The sequence below is a fragment of the Gallinula chloropus genome (assembly GCF_964237585.1).
Source record: "Gallinula chloropus genome assembly, chromosome: 14".
Classification (NCBI taxonomy): domain Eukaryota; kingdom Metazoa; phylum Chordata; class Aves; order Gruiformes; family Rallidae; genus Gallinula; species Gallinula chloropus.
In genome coordinates, this window is record NC_140099.1 from 2,442,335 (window position 1) to 2,466,396 (window position 24,062).

The 24,062-nt window shown below is 41.0% G+C and overlaps 1 protein-coding gene across 1 annotated transcript in view; it reads left to right on the plus strand.

The window, feature by feature from the left end:
- The window catches only part of KIAA0586, a gene marked incomplete at its 5' end in the record, with an annotated part of 73,877 nt that overhangs the window by 44,402 nt on the left and 5,413 nt on the right, over positions 1–24,062 (plus strand). The window contains 2 exons of the mRNA XM_084270689.1: positions 4,229–4,316; positions 23,554–23,619. Of these exons, the coding sequence (XP_084126815.1) occupies positions 4,229–4,316; positions 23,554–23,619 (154 nt within the window). The remainder of the gene's footprint in view (positions 1–4,228; positions 4,317–23,553; positions 23,620–24,062) is intronic.

Consider the following 24,062-nt stretch of genomic DNA (forward strand, 5'->3'; position numbering starts at 1 on the left):
AGACTGCTTGAAGGTGGAGGATGATGCTATTGATCTCTGCTTGCAACCCATAAAGTTAATTTGCTGCTACTTTATTAGTATGTGCTGTTACCTAGAGATGATGGTTTACTCACTAACTAAAGATAAATTCAAATAGCAAGTGGCAACAGCTAAAAATGAGGTGGCAGATTGCTCTTTAATATGTTAAGCTTCCCAGTGTGTTTGAAAGTAATAATGTAATTAGCATGGATGCATTCTTAAATAAGTCATCTTCAAAGAGGATTTAAAATATTATACTTCTTTCACTTTGAGATCTTGGAATGGTTGTTCACAAGCCCAGGTGGGTTGCCCCATTGTGGCAAGATTGTGCTGCCCAGCTGGAGAAGCAAGTTGTAAAAGAACTTCATGTAGATGCACATGTACCCATGAGTGGAGCCACTGAAGAACATCAGAACAGCCAGCTGGTGGATCAGGCTGCTAAGATTGAAGTGGCTCAGATAGGCTTGAACAGGCAACATAAAAGTGAACTATTTACAGCTTGTAGGGCCCGTGACACCTCAAGCCATCATGGAAGAGAGGCAAGAGAGATAAAGAACACAGTGATACCTGAATCTCATTCTCTGGAGAATTAGCTGATGGGGTTAGGATTGCTTTTTGTTTGCCTGGGTGCAGGCAAATAGTAATGCACCATGTGTAAGATGACCTGTGCACCTAGCCTTACCTATGCAAGAAACGTAAGGTGATCTGACATAGTGTCTTTCATAAAAAATATGCATACAGTTCCATGTTATCTTTAATATTCAGGTAGTTACCTCTTATTTTTAGAAAGTTTTTCCTGCATCTGACCCTTTAGTGTGGGACTTTTTTGCCTGCTGGCATGTAAAACTCACTGTCCCTTCAAACCAAGCCAACAAACCTCTAAACATCGTGTGGGGGGGGTTGTTTGGTGTATTTTTTCCCCCAAACTGAATAGTCTCTTCCTGTACCTAGGTAGTCCTGCTGTAAGACTCTAAATCACTCTTTCTCATGGGCTAAATTCTTACCTTTTCTGTGATGTTATCTGTAAGTGATAACCACAGTAAACATCTCCATACCTATAAGCGATAACAACAGTAAGTATCTATCCTGGCTGGGGCAAAGCTGTACTCTAAGATGCTCTACTAGATCTGTACCTCCTGCTCTGAAAAATAAAAATAATTAAAAAAAAAAATCCCTGTACCAGATGATTTCAGAACTTGTTTTGACAGCATCTGTCTACCATGTAACAATGGTGAACCTTTCCCCTAGTTTCAGTTAGGGATGGCATCTGTATTCAGATCTATGGCTGACTGCTGTGTCACCTGCCTGTAGGAAACACATTCTGTACTGACATCGTAGCAGCTAGGAGAGCAGAAGATCCTCAGGCTTTCAGAATGATTCATTCTATGCAATGTTTAAGGCAATAATCACTTTTAACTTAAAAGATTCCAGGTTAGTCACTGATTCTCACATCAGTCATTTCACGTGGTTTTCATTGCTAGGCTGTGGTTTGCCTGCATTGATATGAAACTGCATCAGCTCCATACAAAGCAAGAAGACTAATCCTTTTAGAAGCAAAACCAGGCTGAGAGGACAGAGAAAATACACAGTATTTCAGACAGTATCCAGCTGGGCCTGGTGTTTGTTAGAGCTTTGTCCTGGTTTAACTGGGAACGATCCTCCTGAATGTTAGGACTTGTTATGGCAAAGCTTGGGTGGTTTCTGTAATCCCTCTCAACAGGATCTTCATTTTCAGGGAGGTTGAGAGCAGCGATGTGGAGCTGCCATATGGGAACTACTTTGCTCCCTGACATGGGTTTCTGACCAACAGAAGGAGTATTGTCTTTACATGTAGGGCAGGAGCAAATGCCTTTTTAGTCATGGGGAGTGATGTCTGTGTGGCCACTCACTCCAAAACTAATGGCTTAAGTCATATAGGAATTTTCTTATCTACCCAAATTCTTTGGCTGCTCCTCCATTTCTGGCATTGCATTTTTGTGAGATTTATATATGCTCGTAGCACTGTTAGACAGAATGCCAGACTGAATGCATCTTTGGTTTGACCTCTTCTGTCCATTCTTGTGCCATGATACAGGAATTAACTGTTACTTGTGGCCACTTTGCCCCTGTGCTCTTAGCTCTAAGAAGTAAGAGATGACTAGAAGGAATCTGGGCTTCTCTTCTACATAAATAATTTTGATCATGGGAGGGACAAGAACACTGAAAGTCGTATATGTGGGACTACACATTTAAAAGATGGTAAATCAAAGTAATTTGATGTCTCAAGTGAATTGTTAGAATCTTAGAAAATTAGTTAGTTGCAAAGTCTTTTCATAATGTTTTAATGAATGTTTTTATACCATCAACATTTTTTAGGTGGGATCGTTGCTTTGGTATTCTCATTAGCTTTCATTTTCAGTATTTCAAAAGACACAGCTTTTTAATCACCCAGGAATGCATAATTGTAAGTTATGAATCTGTGGTATCTCTCAACTTCTGCTTGCACCTCAGTTTAGTTTAAACTGGTTTTTGGTTTGTCTTAAACAAAAAAATCCCTTGACATGGACTCATGAGCCTGCTGTCACGCTGCTCACATTTAATGCTCTGCAGCACTGGTGGCCTTTGATCATGTTTCCATGAGACCTCTGTGCTTTCAGACAACCATTGTCAGCTTTACATGATGGACAGTGTTGGTCAACATCGTGGTGTGTAGGGCTGCCTGAGTTAGTGCCAGCTTGATCTCAGATGCATGTGTGTTTGCTTTTTGCTGTGCTGGTGAGGTTCTGCTGGTGCTTGGCAGAGATGACATGCTATCTTCCAGGGTAGGCTTCTCTACACTTTGTCACTGGGGACTGTAAACAAGTCCGTGCAGCCAGTGAGGAAAGGACAGTAACTAAATGGTTTATCATCTTGTTCCTCCTGATTTCTGCAACACTGGCTTAAATGATTGTGAAGTACATGAGAAGCAATATCATTACTGTAGAGATTCCTGTTATTGGAGGAGACAGTTGTTAGCTGAAAGAAGTGGAAAGCCCTGACTGCATAGTTTGCACTGTGCTTATTGTCTGCCAGACATAAAAAATATCTTATTTTTGTCTGTATTTTTTGGCTGCTTATTTAACTTGAGGCCTCCACAACAGTGGAGGTTTTTTTCTCACAGAACTGAAACATGTTTTCCTTTTCAAGAAAGAAAAGGGGAGAAAACTATCACTACTGTACCATCAGGTCTTCAAGAGAATACCCCTGCCATTCCTTGTCAGGGCATGTAATTCTAACAGATGTCATACAGCATCTGTCCATAGGCTCCAGATGCTGTGTGATATGTAACCTTTTATGATCTTTCACACATTCCTTCGAGCAGCCTGGTCTGGTGAGAGGTGTCCCTGCCCATGGCAGTGGGATTGGGACTTGATGATCTTTAAGGTCCCTTCCAACCCACACCATTCTCTGATTCTTAAAAATCTTCATTAAAAAAATCTTAAATCCATCTGTGGGATTAACAGAAGAACTGATTAAATCAGATATATTTTTCTTAGAGAAAGCTAAATTCTTCCAGGTCTCCCTGACTCTGTTTTGTACTTTTCATGTTTCCTGTCTACATGTAGTGGAATGTCCTTGGGCCACAATTCCTGTTCCAGTTAAAGCACAAGACAAGAAGCATACTTAACAAATTTTTAACATGCAGAGCGTTTGTTGCTTCTAAGGAGCTGTTTTCCCAACAGGCATTGTTGCAGACCTAGGTCCTGAAGAGAATTTCAGGAAGAGTAGAAAATGGTTTTAAAAGCAGGGTCAAGGAAATGAATTTTATACTTGGCATGGGTTTTCCAAACTGTGCTGAAATTTTTATTTTTCTTTTTCTTTCCAACTTTCCTTTTTCACTCAGGAGGGTTATACCTAGGGAGAGAGGTCCTGGGTATTGAAGAAAGCCAGCAAAGCTACGTTTTTCCTGCCACATGCTTTAGGCAGAGTTTGAGGGTCTTATGTGTCTTCAGGTCTACATGGCACTGTGCCATACCTACTGCTCCCAGGATGTTTGTCTAGAGGAAATAGCATTGCAATAGGTTAGTTCAGATCTGAATTCTTTTGAAGTCAAAAGGAAGGAGAACAAGTGCATATCCTTTAATGAATCTTTAAAAACCTCTTTGGGTGTTTCTTGAAACTCCACATAATTTTACTGTGCTTTTATATCAAAAGTCAGATGTGTAATATGCTTGTAATGTGTGATACACAGGAGGAAAACCAAGGAGCTGCACAAGTTGAGACTGTGAGACCTCAGGTTATTCACGTGAGAAGGAAGTCTGAAGAGATGCAACAAGAAGGTAAATTGATGTCAATAAGTTATTTCAGTTAAGCACATCACTTTTAAGTGGTTCTTTTTATACTAATGTACAATGAAGTTCTGACATTGTGTTTTCATTACTACCAAATTCCCAACATTTCCAAACATTCTTATATATTGTGTGTGCAGACCTGTGTACGTAGTTACAATACTGTTGGGGTGCATTGAAAGGATTGGAAATGTATGTCTATATAAGTCATCAGAATCCTTGCAATTAAGTATTTCTTTAAATTTTTATTTGCCAAGAGCATTACCATGTGTGTAGTGTGTAGTCAGCTGAATTTTAATTGCTCTATAGAATGCTGCTCAGCAAAGAAAATATTCATGATGTTGTGATAGGTGGCAGCGGTTCATACGTATGAGATAGTGCAGGATACTGGAGGAGAACTGAAATAAAAATACAAAGCTGAGATCATTCAGATGTGGAAAAAAAGAACAGAGATTTATCAGTGTTAAGATGGCCTGGTTTGTTGATGGGCTTCAAGCTAGTGTGTGATAGTGATTTTCTTTTGTGAAGGACGCTGTGTAGTATCTGAGTGTAACCATGCTATTTTTGGAGATTGCCTAACAGTGTTTGTTAAAAGTCTTAAGGATTTTGCACGAGAGGGAGAGAATGTTGTTTGTTTACTGTAGTTTAAGTCAGTGTTGGAATAACATGAACTATGTGTGTGTTATTGCCATATTTAATTGTTTCAGCAGATAGTTGTGGAGGTGGTAGAGTAAGATATGGAGCCGTTTTAATCTTATGTGTTAAGAACAGGAATCTCAAAACCTGGATTTCAACAACACATATAAGTATAATTGTTGCACCTTAGTTGCAAATTCTTCCCTTAAGCCCTTTAAAAAATAACTCTTTGAACTACTTCCATTTAATTTCTTTAACATCTAATTGAATTAAAATTCTGATGGAATTACTTTGTTTCAACTATCTGTAAGTGTAAGAAAAGCCCGAGGCCAATGTTAGTGGTTGTGGGACTTGGAACCTAATTTGAAACCCATAGTTTACATATGAAGGATGTTATGAATAACCTATAAGTTAGTTTCCTTGGACAATTAGTGGAAAAGCTTACAGAACCGAGGTGGCACACCACAGCACGTGTTTCGCTGTAGGGACACTTACCAGCATGTGGTTTTAAAGTTGGTAAATAAAGACTTACTTTAGTTAAAAATGGGAGTTAGCTCTTTTTTTAATATTGGTAGACAATATTGCAATGATTTTTTTCTAATAGGAAGATCAGTGTTTTTCTTTTGGTGTTCAGAAAATTTGTATTGCTTAAAGAAGGTGAATTTCCAAGTGAGCAAGTTGAATCTCACAGAATCACAAGGTTGGAAAGAACTTTAAGATCATAAAGTCCAACCATTCCTGTCCTATGCTAAAACATATCCCTCAGCACCTCATCTACCCATCTTTTAAACACATCCAGGGATGGTGACTCAACCCCTTCCCTGGGCAGCCTGTTCCACAAGTATGATCTCTGTATCGCCAAAAAGGAAACTATGTGCCTTGCAGGATCAACTCCTTCAAAACTTTAAAAGCCATTTTTCTTAATCATGATTATAGGAATCTTCCTTTTCCTTTCATTCAGTGCTTCCTATTAAGTGTCTCTCGAAGGAGGAAAGGGGGAATATTCTTCCCAGCACTTCATGCATTTACACCTCAACTTTGTCTCAAAGTGTCAGCAAGACAGCACTCCCAGCCTGTATCACTGAGTAGGGTGTTAGAGAGAGATGGAAAGGGAGTAAAATAGTGGTTTGTTTTTTCTTTTTTTAATCGACTCTGTTGTTTTCTGGAATATTTATCTTTTAAAAATCTTAATTTACCTATGGTAAGCTATTTGGACACAGCCCAACTAGGGCTGTGTCAGATGAAAACGTCAGACCACGAGATGGCAGCAGTCAATTTTCTTTGAGAGGCACAAAAACCCATGATGATTTATGTACCAAGATAATTCAAATCTCATTTTAAGTATACATATTTAATGAGCCAATAAAAATCGGGAGGATTTGCAAATGGAAACAACTGTCTGTCAGTTTTAAAGCACAAGGTCTCCTGTCTGTAAGCTTCACCACAGAGAGCTTACGGGTCAAAAAGTTGAGGGTGAAAATTAATAAGGATCTTTTGAAGGAAAAATGAAAACTTGCAACATAAGTATATGTGGGTTTAAGTAAATACAACATTTAAAAATTAAGCACATCTGTTACTGTGAGTTCAAAGCACCCTGTTGATAAACAACCTCATGTCAAAGGATTGAGATAGCAATGAGTACTTGACTGGAACTGGAGAAGCATTTCGGAGGCAGGATCATCTAGGTACTTTTTCAGAGTTTAAGGGGTCAGTGGTTGTATCAGTATTAGAGCTTAGCAAATCTGGAGTCCTGAAATGAAGAGTGAATTCAGGGTGTTTGAAGAAAAGGGAAATTGTTTTGGACGTAGAGGGGGGAAAAAAAAACAAACCCAACAAAAAAAAAGCCTTGTTAAAATGTTATAGATAAATACATGACAAGATTTGATTCATCTTTTTTCTATGGCCATGAATATATATATCATAGAGCTTTCTTTTATTGTTGAAAAAAATGTTGTGGTCTACAGTGAACATGTGTTTTTACTGAAAGAAAGTTGATTGATGCCTTCTAATGAAAGTTGAAGTTCAGTAGGACTGTTACAATATCATGCCTGAAAGGGTAATGTCTCCTGAAAGTTACAACTGAAAATAAAGCCTGGTAGTATTATTAATTGAAATGTGTGCCTTCTCCAGACATAGTGGAGACAGTGGTTTGAAAACATGTATTTGTAGTATATAATATACATGCAGATATATTTTTGGCTTTATAATACCCTTTAATCTTTGTACCACTCTTTCATATATCTTCATAAATTTAATATGATAATAATTATTGTGGTTAGTGAATGCACATATTTCCAGAATACAAGCATTTTCAGGCTCATATTAACATGATTCAGAATTTTTAAATTAAAATGAAAGAACAGGTGGCAGTGCTTGACTGCAGAGTGTTTTTAAACTTTAATATGAGCAGCTTGGAACCAAGAGGTAGATGTATCTTTGCTTAATTATTTTTCTCATTCTCAAAATGTGACCTAGTGAGCACAACTTCATGATAGTAATTCTTTTTTATCTCCAGCTAGTGAATTATTTTCAGGCAGCCATAAGTACATGGGGAAATAATATTGGGACACTAAGCAATTGGCTTTGTTGCCACAGTTGCTTGGGGGAGGAGATGATCTGTGCAATAAATGAGTAAGAGGGCAAGAATCCCTTAAAACAGTCTGTATAAAAAAATAAAGCTTCCAGAGTCCCTGATCGGTACTGAGAATGGGCTACTTTTGTATTAACATTGACATTGTGCTGTATTGAAAACTGTAATACTGAAAATAAGGATATTAGTAAATACTTCTTTGCCTCTCTTCTTCAGCCAGGAATTGCTCTGAGTCAGGTTTAGGGTTATTTTTTTTTCTTAAAACTATTGTGGCATGAGGCAAATCTCTAACAGATGCTTCAAGGAAGGAAGAAGATTAGGATAAGGCTAAAGGTCTTTATTTTTTTCCTTGGAACTGGAACTGTTTTGGTCAAACTCTTAACTAGTCTACTTAAAGTTTACTTTTCCCTTCATATCCTGCTGTTTCTTTTTTGGACTGAATTTCACTGAAGGCTCTTGCTAAAGACTGTCCTTACCACCCTGAAAACAGCAGCTAGTGAAGCAGAACAGAGCTATTCTTTCACGCTGTAGCCAAGAGTACCACCACAGCCTGAGAGGTAGGAGTAGTCTGTGTTGCCCACATTGCTCCTTGAATTTGACTAATTTCTGAGAGAAGGTCTTGGAAATTGAAGTCATGAAATCACTTAGCTGTAATTACAGCATTTCCCAGGCAAATGCCCTGTGGAGATTTAGGTAAGTTTTTCAGTGCTTCTTCAGAACTTTTCTTTCTGGCCCATTTTGACTCTGGTTTTCCTGTAGTTACCTCCCTGTGATATCAGATGGCTCATTAACAAAATTCAGTTAATATATTTTACATTTGGCCAAGTCAGGAAATGAAAAGCTGTGTTTCCCACAGAAACTCTTGTCTTTCCTACAAGTTGTCATTGGCTTTTTGCTGCTCCAAGTGGTTTACAGCCCCAGTTCTCAAAGAGCTCTCATTTGCTTTTTCTGCACATGCATCTCAGTAATAATTCACTTTGCATATTATCCCTATGTAAGACCTTCAGTAGCCACACTTGAGTTGCTAGTTTAAGTTAGTGTAAGTCAATATTTAGCTATAAATATTATTTATCTGTCAGAAAGTGTTATTTCTATCTCTCGGGTTTGTTTGGGTTTTTTTTTTCTCTTGAGTTATTTCAGTTATTTTTCAGGCAAAATGTTGCAACAGAATTTTGATTTCTTTTCATAGCTTAAGGCAAAGTCTTGTGTAGAATTGTTATTCTAGACAATCATGTCCTTCTGTTGTGGGTGTGTTCTGCTGGTTTTTGTCCTGGGAAACTGAGCACCAGGACCTGCTGTGCGTTTCATGGGACTCTGCACGTCTTTGCCTCCATTCCCAAAAGATCTCTTTCTGGGAAGTGATCCTTTGGTCTCCTAGACCTGTCTTTCTCTTGCAAAGGGCATGAGCAAGAGGAACTACTAACAAGTTTGGAGAGCAGGTGAAGCACAAATCTTGCTGGCATGTTTTTAGATTCCTCCCAAAATTTGATTTTGTGGAGGCATCTTAATTGAAATCCAACAAATCAGATGGAAAAGCAACAGACCACAAACCCCAGTTTATACTTAAAAAAACCTGTAGCAAGCAGGCTCATATTGCCTTGCAGTCTGAGGATTTCCTATGGACTGGCATGCTCAGGTAGAAGTCATTCTCCTCTGTTGTCCAGTTCCACACCACCTACTACCTGACCCTTTTCTTGCTGTTCTACATGCATCAGGTTTTTGTGCACTTGGTAATTTTCTTTAACGTCTAAGAGGTTGAGAGTTAGTTCCTCTCTGAGTTGTGCTGAGATTTTTGCTGTGGGAGTTGTGTGCAGAGGCAGAAAACTTCCCTTCCCTTCGTGCCTCCAGAGAAGATGCCATACATCCATCATGAAATCTGCACAGCTTTCTGTATGTACAGTCCACATGAGAATCAACTTCTGCTCCATGCTGCGTGTGTTGTATGGTTAATACTTGGAAGGAAGATACTTTCCACTTTTCATGTAGTAAAAAGAATAATGCAGGAAACCTTCCAGTATGGGCTTAAGGACTATTTCTGCTCAGGAGTTTTAAGTTCAGGAGGTGAGGCTAGCATCTATTGCTTGAGCAGTTGAAAGCAGTTCACAGTTACTTTTTTCTCCCTTTTGATCAGATCTTTGTGTCTAAAGTACACTTACTTTGCTGAGATTCAGGGTGTATTCCTGGACTAAGTCCTTCCTTTGGTCTGTACACAGCAGCAGGGATTTTCACTGAAATTCCAGCACCAGTTGGGATTTTTCTGGTGAAAGGGAAAGAAAAACTTACTCAAACTGACATGATCAGTACTTAAAGGATTACTTCCTATGCAGCCTGTTGAATACTTGGATTTTTACATGTCTTTTTTCAGATTTTTCCAGGGCTCAAAGTAAATATCCAGAAGTCTCATCTGATTCCTCCTTCAAGCCTAGATTTTAAAGGATTGTGGGTGATCTAATCTAGTGCCCATTGGCATCCCTCAGGGTGCATTTTATATATCATAAACTTAAAAGTCCAGGGCAGTGGCAAAATTAAGCCTGGTGTTTTCACTCATACATGGAGGTTGTAATGTGCAAATAATGAGAGACTAGTCCTTCATTATTATGTCCCACTGGTAAACTGGTACTGCTGCATCAAGCATCCAATGTACCTTCTGTGGTTCCTGTGTCCTGTTTGCCTCAAAATACCATGTGTGAACCAATGCACGTCCCTGCTGAGCATCAGCTGTCTGTATCACAGGGCACAAACACCGAGGCTTCCCAGGAACTCCTGTTTTAAGTGTATCCTAATCATGGAAAGGTTTTTACTTCCAAATTTATTAGAATTTCTTTTTTAAAAAAATTGATTCACAATATATTTGCTTTTCAAACACTTGTGACTACCTCCCGGAACTAAAGCAGTCCGGACTGCCAGGCAGGTCTGCTGAGCTGCATCTCACCATGGGAAATACATCCTGTGATGTGGATGTATTTTCTCTGTATTTTCCCTTTTTTTTTCCCCTTCTTTTAGCCAGGTTGGGGTGTGTGTGGTTGGGGAGGATAATGGTTGGTTATTTTGGAGGTCTTTTAGTTTGGTTTGGGTTTTTTGTAGGTTGAGTCTCTGGCAGCCAGGCATATTCTAGTCAGCATTCTCATTAAGAGAAGAGCACCTCCTGCTGCTGCACATCCACTCTTACAAGTTGGAATGTACTGAGAGCCCTTTGACAATCTACCCTTGATATTTTACCAGTTCCAGTTCCCAGTTAGATAAATCCCCCTGTTGTCAGCCCATCTGGGGGCTGAGCTAGAAAGTGATGCTTATTCTTTCGCGTGAGATCCTCGTGGGGTGGTGAATCAGCTGGCGTCACCGTGCGTGGCAAGCAGGGTATGGTCTTGATAAGCAAGTATTAAATACAGCCTCAGATCTCCTGGACACTAACGTGCTCCTTACCAGGCTATCCAAAATGTTGTGCCAAAGCAGCTTTTCTCACAGCCTGTGTAGGATTCGTACACACGCTAGGATCTGACTGAAGCAGCTTTGTATTGTGTATTATGATTTGTATGCACTTTTACAAACTTACAGTAATTGCTGTTGCCTTCATTGTAAAGAGCAAAAAAATAAACACACACAATAAACCCCCTAAATGGGCACTGATCCCACTGGCACTGATCTTGAGTAACTCTGAATAAAAGCAGATGGTAGCAAGCTGACTAGGCTGACCTGCTTTCCCCTTTCATGCAAACATTGCTTATATAAATGGGGGACACACACAAAGAATTAATGGGCTTGGGCAAGCCACCTAAGGACAGAGACTCCCTATGTACACTTAATGCTTACATCAGCCCCAGAGCTGTTTCCAGTCAGCTCTTCTCTGGAGGGAGAAGTTTCTCACAAATTAGTGGTTCCACCGCTCTGAGCCCATGGTTTAGTAAGAAAGAACTGATGAGCATCTAGAAAGTAAGGGTGCTTAGCTGTTCTGTGGCCTGTGTGTTCTGGTAGGTCATGGAAAAGGATCAGAATAGTCTCCCCTGAACCTGCTACTCTTTTATATACATATAATTGAGTCGGAAGTCCCTTTACACATCATCTTCTGTCACAATGCTGTAAAGAGGCATCTCATTTTTATGGTCTTGTACTACATTAGTTTGCACACCTATTTGTTATCAGTGATGGCAAATGAATTTAAACTGGGACTCCTAGTTGTTCTAAATGACACGCCTTGCTATGTCACTGTAACAAGATGCAGTGTAAGAAACAACATTTGTTTTATTCAGCAGAGGGTTTGGTTGGAGTTAGTACCTCCAGGAGAACGCTGCAGCCTCTGCCAGAGAGAGCAGCCTGCAGAGGCGGTTCCCTGGGTAAGATGTGCTTACACCCCTCAGTCCTTATCATTTTCAGCCAGGGACATCAATGCCAGCTAAGCTGGAGCCAGGAACCCTTCCAGCTGTCTCAGGTAAGACCTGCTGCTGGCTCTGTGTTAGCCCAGTTGGCAGATGCACTGCTGGATCTCTTAGGATGGATTAACAGTTATTTAACTAGGCCTCTTACCCCATGTTCCTTTTTAAAAAAAGTGTGAAAATTGGGTTTAATTTATAAAAGGCATCAGTATCAGACCAGGAAGTCTTGATGCCTTTGGGTGCTGGCAACACCTCGCATGTAGCCTGTATGGTGTGACACAAGGAGAAGATGAGGAGTATTACAAACACACGGCTCAACTCAGAAACATTTATAGCACTGTGATAGGAGAAACGTAGGCTCACTGTCCTCAGCATGTGCTGGGTTTATTTTGTTTTCCTGGTTGGCAGGGAAGGCAGATGTTGCCCTTTATAATCCAGCCTGACAGCAACACAACAGAAGGAACACCTTCTGCTCTCCCCGCTGGGTTGGGTTTTGTTATCTGTGGGCAGAGGCAGCTGGACTCCCTTCAGCTTTACCTGTTGCTAAGAGCTCTCAATTCAGCTTTTTAAAACACTAGGTGAAAGCTGGGCAGAGCCAGGTGTTTGCATGGGGAGGGGCCTGGTAGGAGAGGAATTATCATCTATGCTGTGTGGAGGTGGGTTAATGTGAGTGATGAATAACCCACAGATGCTGACTGTCTGACCCCAAACCTCTATAAAGGGGACAGGGGATTTACAAAAGCTGTCATTCTCTGCCATTAAACTTTATTTCTTTTTCTTTTTTTCAAGCTTTGTAAATTTTTTATACTACTAGCAGAGGCAAGGCTATGAAGTTATTATTAAAACCTAGCTAGCTAATAAAGACAGATATTTAGATGCTTGGTGTCCACAGTCAAATTGCATTGTTGTTATTTTTACATTTTACTGCTTATACTGTGAGAGGCCTTGATTTGCAGGCAGTTTCATACTCCCAAACTGTGTTGTTACCTAGGTACTTTGTTTGCTTATTTTTCTAGATATTTTAGGACTAAGCAGCCTTCCACTTGATGTGCTGAAGAGGCCAGGTTTCTCCAGCACCACCTTCTCTGTACAGTGACACATAGGCTGCCTGTAATTAACCATAACTCCATGTTTCCAGTGCCCCTGTGATAAATTTCTTAAGACCAGGAGCCCAGGAAACGTTCCAATGAGGCAACAGCTGTTATCTGGGATATCTTCGAAATGAAAAATACTCTACAAATGATGGTAATACTGCTCTTTGATAACATGCTGATTTTGACAAATGCAGTCTGCCAAACTAGCTTTCTTCTTAAAAAAAAAAACCCCAGGGTAAGGCCTGGTGAGTGGAGATTAAAGTTGTCATGCATGACCTGTTGCTGGCTGCTGAGGCTGCAGACGGGACTGCGCTTTGTGAGAGGGCTGGATAATGTGCAAATGTAAAACTTGGGGAAAACACTTTTGATCTTCCATCAAACTAGTTTGGAAAGGAAAATACAACAAACCCTCATCCCTGAAACGCCGGTTGCAAATGTGCTTTTGGTGACTGCAGTTGCAGGGAGCAGTAGTGAATGATGGAGATGGGCTGTGGACTACTGTGTTCTGGTTTTTATCATGAATGCTGTCATTTGGGGAGGGGGGGGACACCAACCACGACTACATCTAGAAAAACTTAATTTAGATTTAGAACCTTTGTATCTGTGTTGTCGTTCTTCTCTAATCTAAAGCGTATGTTGTGGTGCTAAAGGAGGAAGAGCTGGTTTTAAGCAGAGTTCTAAACAACCTGAGTGAAAGTTGTTGAGGGTGACAAAATATGTAGCAGTTCTGTAAAATGCTTCCCCACACACACACCTCAGTGCTTTGGCCACAGGGAAGTAACTGTTGCTGTACAGCATGGCTTTGACTTTGCTTTTTAATCAGGCACAGAGTCTTAATACAAAATAATAAATTACTAACCATATGTGAGCAATGAAAATGTGTATCTCCCTTTTTTTTATTTCCTATTCTAATATTTCTATTCTAATATTCTATATTTCTATAATTCTATATTAGAATTATATTTGTGGTTCTGCTCAATTATGCAATCAAGGCAAGGTTAGGCTGAATATGGGATGATCTGCTGACCTCCATCCTAACTCAGGTTGTTACAGTAAAGCAGTAATCTCAGGGTTGTATGTCGTGGCCCTGTTTTATGCACTGTATGTATTGCAAGAGTTAGGCAGAGCTGTGTTTGTTCAGAGGCAGTTTAACAGCTGTAGTTTCTGTCCTTGTCAGGCCATTCTGTCTTCTGTAGAAGTAAAAAGCATAGGAATTTGCTGGCAGTTGCTTAATTTCTAGGGTTTTTTTGGTGGGTTTGGGTTTTTCTTTTTTGTTTTTATTTTAATAAACCTAAAACCATAATTACAGATCTTGAGAAAATCGTTTTATTTACTTAAGAGCTGCCATTGTGCCCTGTTGCACAAACTGAAATTATAAATGTGAAATTCACAGGGTAAATACGTGATTAACTTCTTAAAAGTGCATGTTGCTTATTTCAGTAATTGGACCCGCTCCTAGAGACAGGCAAGCAGGGAGATTACACAGGGAATGCTTGTTTCTGAAGATGAAGCTTCCTTCCTGATTAAAAAAAAAAAGAAGAGGGGGGAGAAAGGGGGGGAGCAGTTTCCTGTTGGAGTCCTCAATTTAACGGAGGGCTACAGTCCTGCCTCCCCCTGCTCCAGCTGGCCTTTACATGCCGTCCTTTGTGGAGGCGTTCTCTGACAAGCGATGTCCAAACCCCTTTTTACAAGAGCAATTGAGGTTTGCCTGTACAGGGAGACCTGGGATTTAAAGAGGTTTTTCTCCTCTCTCATCAGCTTTTAAATGTGAGGCTAAGACAGCTGGTATCTCTGAGGTTAAGCTTGATAAAGGCTTTTCCCTACCTAAGGTCCGTAATCTTCTAGAAACGTCCTAACAAAGAGACTCAGCCCAAAATTTCAGCAGTATGTAAAGTATGTGTTCTGACCTCAATATATATGATGTGAAAAACGAATAATAGCAGCGCTGCAGGCAAAATCTTCTCTGCTACGATGTGACAACCCACCCCTTCATTGGAGGTTTCAAGAATTTGGCTGCGCTTCTGGAAATAAGCCTCATGATTCTGCTGGAGAGATGTTTTAGCTCAGAGAGCAGCACACAACGGCTTTGTTGGACTGTTGGCTCTGTGCTTACAGCAGGAAACTGCAGTAAAAACCTTACTTTTCTACCTACAATATGCAGTGGTGGCTTTGAATGCGGCCAAGGCTGCACTGTAGTGGGGTTTTTTGGAAGTAAAACCATGTTCACAGGGTCGAGCATCTCAGCAGCTAAAAGCTAGAACCAGTTCAGGTGACAATCAGGGCCTGACTCTCTACTTCCATAATTCAGTAGGTCTTTTTCTTTCTCTGAGGACAAACTCCCTCTCTCGCTCTGTCCCAGGTGGGCTGTCACACGAGAGCAATACATGTGGTGCTTTAACCCAGCTGCTTCTTGCAAGTCTGCGTGGAAAGTGAAGCACTAGGAAAGAAGAGAGTAGACTTCCCTTCTTACCCCTCTTAGGTCCCAGTGATGTGTTTAGGAGATGTCTACATCCTGTAACAAGGCCAGCTCAGAGATCCATGTACCAGCCATTGAGCGATCTCCAGAAGCAGTGAAGCTCAGGGCTGTGTGGTGGTGTGATGAAACTGATGCTCCCCAGGATGATGTGATTTCATAAGGCATCTGGTACATCTGTGTGTCACACTGTTTTCTGGACAGACCTGCTTGGGTATCCGAGTCTGTGAGTGCCTTGCAGTTGCCATCCAACTGCTCTCACTCATGTGGAGAACTGCAGTGCAGAGCTTGCCAGAGGGAATATTTTGAAGTATATGAAAAGAAAGTTCAGATGTTTTTAGTCTGAGAGTGAAATTGCAGAAGGCCCTTAGAGGTCTGACTTATTGTGCAATCTCTGTAAGTAATTTGTAATCAAAATACCTTTGCACATGTCACTTTTATATTTCCTGTAATAAAACAGCAAGAGCAATTAAGAATTTGGACCATAATCTTCTACAAGCTTCTAAAAATGAATGGGTTGGGGATTTTTTTTGAGTTATGGCTGAAATAGCCAATTTTTTAAACTTTTGATTGCTTCAAAAAAGTTTGGTAATAGCTATTTTAATAGCTGTCTAACTGTAGCCTGACAAACAAAACCTGTTACATAGTAACATAATTGATCTGAAATTTACTTTTGAGAAAAAAAAAAAAAGTTCAGTAAGAAACCAGAATAACTCTTCACAAAACTGGAAGACATCTGTAGTCCAGTAACCCAGCACGTGACCTACTGGGCTTTATGCCTTTCAAATGAAAAAGAATCAGTAAATGTACTGCCATGTGCATGCAAATGTGCCTAACAACACGTTGTGTGCTGTGTATCTGTAGTGTTCTGACACAGCTCACAACGTTGTGGCCTTGGCACTCTTCAGGAAACGTTAGATTGATACAGCTGCCTTTGTCATGCATTTTTTTTCCCCCTTGTTTAAGTAGGTGTGTGAAGGCTGGTGCTACATAAATGAATTATACGGAAGACTTTGGAGGAAGAGGGGGCTTGTAAACGAGACTGAAATTAATGAATATAAGAATTAGAAATCAAAACTTTATGTTTAGTCTGAGGAGAAACAATTCCTTAAACCGTAACCACATGGCTGTTTCTTGTTTGCATCAACTCTGGTTGACTGTTATTGTCTTCTGTTAATTCTCTGGGGCAGTGGCCTGACTTTGTTGAATGAGCCAATTGTTTTCCTTTGTGTTGCCCATCAAGTAAGTCCCCATCTGGTTTGTATCAGACTGTTTTCACAGCCAACAACTGCTGCCTTTTCTATATCCTGACACTTAAGGGCCCCATGCTATCAAAGCATTGCTGTGATAGCCTGTCTGGCTGGGCCCGTACAGCTGTGCCTTGCAGCTTGAAACTATTACCCAAGTAATGGTAACTTAGAACTTGAACTGGCTCTTATTCCCATCGGTGTCGTGTGTACAGTGAACAGAATACATTTTTGTTGAACTCTGCATTCAACAAAAAACATTCTTTAAATCTCTCACTTTGGTTCCTGTGATTGGTTGGGTTTTATTTTCCAGCAGCTTCCCATATCTAGAGGCAGTTTGGTGTTCTTCTAAAACATTCAGGAGTACAAGACTTAAGTGATATTTATTTAAGGTGCTGTTGTTATTCCTTATTTTGATGGTACATTAAAGCTCAGTAAGTGGAAATTAAACAAGCAAATGATTATTAATGAGGATTTCTCTTATCAGATTTAGAATGCGTTTCCAGGAAGCTTTCTGTGTGTGATAAAGGTAGGTTGTGTGAATAACACTGCACCTTGGCAGCCACGCTACTTGCTGCCCAAGGAGCTATCTAAAAATACAGAGTGATGGACAAGGACTCTGCAATAACCAGTTTATGTCTTCTCTGAAGGAACAGAGAAGGATTGGATGACTGTAACCTGGGTAGTAAAACTCTGTCTCATTGCAGGATCATTGAGAGGCCCCAGGCACTATCCAGGTCCCTTTCTGCCAGGCTGCCTACATGGGACAGTCCTGTTGCAAGAGACCTTGTGATGACATGTGCCTTCTCTCCCACCAAGACTGTAAAAACCCAACAGTGCATCAGTCAGTGGCAACATGCAAATGTTGTCTGGTATAAAGACAGACGATCTTTAAGCATTCATTCTCTTCTGCTCTCATGTAGGCAACGCAGTGACAGAATAATGATGAGGGGAAATATATTCCCCCAACTTGAATATGTATTGAATTTTAAGTCTATTCTGGACTCAATTCTTGGATGCTATTTAAGAGAGGGAGAGAAAGAAAATAATGGATAATGTTTTTAAAATTACTTACTGTGAGCTCGTGCAAGAAACTGCTAGAAAGCAGATTGATTTATCTAATACTTGCAGAGTAAGTGTTCCTGAGCTCAGGAGTGCATGTGTGCCTAGATAATGTGAATGCATTTCCTTCCAGTAAAATACTGGGAAGCCATTAAATTCCATCAGACACGTGAGAGGAGGTTTGTTGGGGTTTTTTTGCCTTTGTGCTTTTCATACTGGCACACACTGGGTGTCATTGTGGCAGATTAGGATTGTGCTAAATAATTGGGTTTGTGTCATTGTCAGATAGATGGAGGGTTTGCAAAAGCTGCCTTCTTAAGGAGCTTTCCACACTTGCTCTTTCTGTGAACCGACTATAAATTCGGAGGTTGCTGTGTGTGCTCTAGAGCAGAGAACACACCCAGGTATCGGTGCCATTCACCTGTGCAAGCTGTGTCCCATCAGCACACTGCAGCCCTCACCTCTGCAAGGAAGCTGCTCCCATACGTGCTGACTGGATTTCCATACACTCTCCTTTCCAGCTTAGATTCCCCTCATGTGGGGCCAGGAATATTTAAACCCAGACAAGAGGTAAATGAATTTCATTCAGGCTGCTTACAAGCTGTATTAATCATGCTGGTGGCCCAAAGCAATGAAGAAAGGTATTGATGAACTGCCTTGCAACTAGGTTTGGCACCAGCAGCTTGAACTGGGAAGAGTGAATGTCAGAGGGTTGCAATGCTTTCTGAAGTAAGTTGGCAGAAGGTACTAGGAGGAGCTGTCATCATCAGCGCTCAAAATTTCAACTTGTGTGTGTGTGTGCACAGCTTCAGAGGTAAAGAACATCTTGCCAAGGAGAACCTAATGTAAACAAATATGTTCAGTGTCCTGGAAGGCACTGCTTGGCTGCTGCTTGAAAAACTCTGCAGAGCAGCTCCTGGGATGCTGACAAAAGTTGGCTTCACTGTTCTTGCTGGGGGATCGTTGGTCAGTGTTGCTGGGAGCAGCCTGCAATGTTTTCCCCACTTTTTATAGCGGCTACGGAGACAGGGCGTGTGTCATTAAAATAAGTAGTGATGTGCTTGGGAGAGAGTTAAGAAGATAGCATATGGATATGTAGGATAGATGTGGAGCAATACCTTTCTGCAGTTTGTTTATTTTACTGATTCAGAGCTCAGATTCACCCCAGTATTGCAAAGGAATTTTGTTTTTACTCTTTCCGGTAGGAGAGGCCAAGTGTCTTGGAGGAATGCTTATCTCTACTGCACCAAGTTTAAACATTGTAGATTTCACCAGACTTTAAAATAGCACAGGATAAAAACATACTTACTCTCAGACCTTTCCAAGTCTCTGGTCCCAGGCATTAAGTTGTAGAGACCAGTGTTACCTGTCATCACACTGGGTACTCATTTTAAGCGAAGGCTTAGACGGTCTTTGGCAGACTCAGGACTGGACATGTACCAGCTGTCTCCCAGTAGGTCTTTCAGAAGAGATATTTCATGTTTTCCTTATTTTAGCTTGCTTCCATACATCACTGCAGTATTCTTTCTGAGGTAATAGAAAAGTAACTTGCCTTTCTAAACCTCCTAGAACAGCTTATTTCTAATAACATTTTTCAGAGTTCATTGATATGCACAAACTGGTAAAGACCTTTAGTGGCCACCTGCTGCTGTTAAAATAGCTTGAAAGGAGGATTTCTGATCAAGTTTGTTGGCATGTGTGCTAGCAATGTGCCCAGAGATGTCCAAGCCTTCATAGAATGCATTGCTGGAAAATGCTAACTGTATAGGACTGGTCTTTTCCTGGGGAAAAGATTCATAATCTCCTTTTTAAACGGAGATTCTCCATGTGGAGAATCCTCTGACTTTGTAAGTGAAAATTATCAAAACAAATGCATAGGGTCATGTGAATACTTGAAAATATTCTGCATAGAGAAATGTGGCTGTTTTGTTTCTGGTCATCTAGAAAAACACTTATTTCCAGTTTTTTATTTTTTAGTATATCTCACAGCAATTGTTGTTATAAGAATGCATTTAGTGACTTCCTTATATGTGAGGAGTGACTTGCAGTTGTGCCCCGCAGCGCTGCCTGAAGCCATGTGGTACAGAGAGGTTTCTGTTTTCTCCCTGGTGATGCCCAGCCTTCATTCAAATCGGGGTACTATTGCTCATGGTGGGGAGGGGGGTGATGCCTCCTTGCCCAGGAAATCCTCTTGGCTATTTGAGGTGGAGCTCATCAAGTTCTCCCTCATCACAAGGTCTCCCCCAACACAAGTTCAGTAGCTTGTGACTTCTCACCCTGATCCCCTCAAAGTTGTCCTCTTACATTCCTTCCTTAATAGTCAGGTAGCTGAGGAGAGGGCTGGGTAGGGAATGATGCTTAGCAAGTGTACGCAGCGCGAGCATCGCTGCAGATAACGTGCTCAGTCTTGATCTGCAACGTCCTGAACCTGTCTGATAGGTAATTCCCTGAATTATGTGTGTCCCAGCCGGGAACGGATGACTGTGCATCAAACACTGTGTGAGAGCAGCGTGTTGCAGTCATTGTTGGTGATTTAACTGTGTGGGCCAAACTGATATGAACAAAAATTGTGAGGCTGTAAGGGACCAGAGTAACCCAATCTGGGTCCTGGCCAGTGCACTCACAAAAGAACATCATTTCCTTTGGGTGTCCCAGTAAGGGGATTCCCTGCTTCACTTTAAGTGTGAACTGGAAAGATGTACATTTTCATTGCTTGCTGCAATGATGAAACATCATTGAATTTGTTCAATCAGTTTTATTACTTGTAGAAATTACTCTTTAATTAATTTAAAATAAAAACCAGGCCGTGTAGTTTTAAAAAAGATGCTTTGGTTTGTTTTTTTTCCTTGCCACTCCCCGTGCAGGCTGTGAATGTTACTGCAGCTAGCACTGTGCTATGAAGTAGATAAGCTGGAGGGAGTATTGCTGCAATTAATATGATTAAGATACGAGGTCCCCGGGGCAGTCAGTCCGCTGCTAGGATTGCAGTGAACAAGTCTCCATCCTGAGGGAAGGCTGCAGTAACTTCAGCTTAGAATTTAGTGTGCGTTCCTGTTATCAATCATTAATCTTTCTGAGCTGCTTTATTTTGCTTCAGATGCATTAAATTGTTGTTTCAATCCCCAAACATGAAGGTGTGAACACCAGAGCTGAATATATTATACAAGCCTACTTGAACAATTACCTTCCTGGCCACTTGCCTGTTACATTTTGAAGAATGTGAGGAAAAAAATGGTTTGTAGGTGATACTTAGTTCTACCAAATAAATAAAATATTAATTACACCATTAGATATGCAGGTTTTTCATTATCACTTGTCAGATTCTCCTCATTCCACCAGCTGCTTACCTAGGTTGGCTCCTGTGGATTTCAAGATTACTCCTCCCCCCTGCCCTTGCATGAGGAGCATTTTCTCAGTGTATTTCGAAGACTCTGGACCAGTAATGAACTGATTCCTTCTCCTTTTTTTGCCTTCAAATAAAAGCTGCTGCTTCAGGGTTTACTGCAGACCCCTCATTTCATTTATCCTCAAGAAAATGGTTGCAGTCAAGGAACAGCAGTGCTTAAAAATCAAGAAAACTCTGTTCCTGGCCAGTTGCACATCCGAAACTCACAGGCATCTCTACGGGAAAAACCAGCTTGAGTTTGAATAATTCTTCTTGTTATTAATAACTATTGTAGTCACTTGGAAAGATCATTACACATCTCTTGGAAGTGATTTTCTGGGAAACAACAGCAAGAACTGTGGCCAGGGAATGAGCTTGTTAAGCAGTGAGGTATTTTACAGAGCAAAATATGCCAGATCTAAAGCAGCAGAGTAGATTTTAGGCACCAAAAGGAAACATTTATTTAGTAAAGTCCGCAATCTCATTCCTAGATGTTTTTGGAGCTGGTTTCTGTCTGCCCTTCCCTACCAGTCTCTGTGTTAGGATTTTTGAAGAATCTGGTTCGAGTTTATTTTATGTATTTGTAGTTTTTTTGTTCTTTTCAGTGTTGCCATTGGTGGGAATGTAGCCTGTTTTGGAAAACCAGTTAACCTTGAACTGAGACATGAGAGGAGGAAAAACCATTTTCAAATATTCTGCTTTGAAAAATTTGTTAGCTGCTTAGCCCATGTCCCAGCCTCCTTTTACTGACTGGGGATTGGAGTTTATTTTCTTTTGGGCAATATTTATAGCTAGGATATACATTGGGGTTTAAACAAACAAACAAAGAGAGAAATGCTGGTGTGTATATGCATGTTTGTTTTCTGTGGGCTTGTATGCAGAGTTTCTATAAGTATATTACACCATGGGAAGGTGGAATCTGCCAAGATTAGGTCAAAACTTGAACTGAACTCATACTATATAGTCTTCTGTCTCCTCTGGTGCCTGTGGCCCGCTTACGGAGGTTTATGAGTTGGCTGAAGCCTTGGAGAATGAAACTGTGTTTTTTCAGCTCAAGCAGTAGACTCATGCTTTTAAATCCAGACATTTTTTGGCTCGAGTCCTACAGATGTCTGTCCGTTTCTGTAAAACAACCCAAGTGTTTTAATTGTAAATCTATCCCTTTCATTGGAGACCTTAGAGCAGCCTTCTAGTACCTAAAGGGGCCTGGAAGAAAGATAGAGAGGAACTGTTTACAAGGGCACGGAGAGATAGGGTGAGGGGCTTAGACTGAAAGATTTAGATGAGATACTTGGGATAAATCCTTCCCAGGGTGGGGGGAGGCCCTGGCACAGGGTGCCCAGAGAAGCTGGGGCTGCCCCTGGATCCCTGGCAGGGTGTTCAAGGCCAGGTTGGATGGGGCTTGGGGCACCCTGGGCTGGTGGGGGTGTCCTTGCCTGTGGCAGAGGGGTGGGACTAGATGTGGTTTGAGGTCTCTTCCACCCCAAACCAGCCTGTGAGCTTGATTCTGTGTACCTCAGCCCTAGAAATTCAGCCTAAGTTCTCTTAGAGTCTTTTCTGTTTGTCACAAAAGCGGCTATGTCAGGGACAGTCTGTTGTGGAGCTATGGAAACAGAACTCCCTGCATTTGCAGAGCATCTTGTTCATCTAACTCCACAACAGACTGACTTGCTTTCTGACTTTCTGTCCTAGTGGAAGGCAGCAGTCTGACCTGCAGCTGGGGCCCTGTGCTTAGCAAAGCATGGACACAACGAGGAGAGAGTTCCTGCCCCCCACCCCCCCCCCAAAAAAAAAAGCATGCACACTTAGGCATTTGTGCTTCATCTCTGGCAGAGCTGAGAAGGGACACCTTCTCCACAATAACATTAATACACACGTGGATTCAAGGTGGCCAGAGCTAGAAAAGTGGAGGAACTGTCACTTCCAGTGAATGGAGAATAACTTTGTCTAAATGATGGGATTATCTGAGAACCTGCTTATCCCTGAGGATGTTGTATTCTTTACCATCCTGTGGCCATGTGACTAGTTCCTTACCATACCCCCTCTCAGCTCTATAAGCCATTAAATTCCAGCAGCATTGAATTCAGTAGCCGATACGCAGGATACAGCTAGACACGAGTCTGAACTGGGAATACAGTGCCTTATAATGGATAGCATGACTGACATTGCAGTCTATTTTCTCCTTTCAATGTAGCCTTCAGAATTGCTTTATCAAAATACAGCTGTTTCTTATCAGTAAATATTAACCCATCAAGTCTGGAATAATCTTGATTTTGCTGAAAATGCTGCATCTTGAGTTGCTATATTTGGTAACTTGTCTGTACAAGCATGTAAAACAATGAGTGATTTTTTTTCTCTTGGTACCCTACAGATATCCATGGAGATGTGGATCAGACACATGTTGGCACAACCCTGTACCTCACATCTTTGCTTACAGGTAAGAGGAGCAGATAAAGCATTTCTACTGATGGTGGCTCTGTTACTGTTGGGTTTAGAGATGTTCTTCTACTTTACAGTCATTACTGCAAAGAATTTCTGACAACTCTGTTACCATGCTAACGGTCTTTGTATCCCAGATAGAAATCTTTTTTTGCAGAGAGAAGGCAAAATGGAGGAATGGCACAGTGGGGAAAAAAAAATGCCCTAAAAAGGCACTTGCATTGATGATGTTAAGATGCTGAGTTACAGGGCTGCAGGTGCTGTGCTATCCCCAGTGCTCGGAACACTTGAGATAATGCCATCTGGAGGAAGTTATTTGTTGGGACAGGACAGTGTTTGAAACTTTGAAGTCAGTAATAAACAAAGTGAAGCAGCTGGAATCTGGCAGGAGAAGAAACAAGCCGTTCCTATCAGCCCCTGCTATTAAAGGAATGAGAGCAC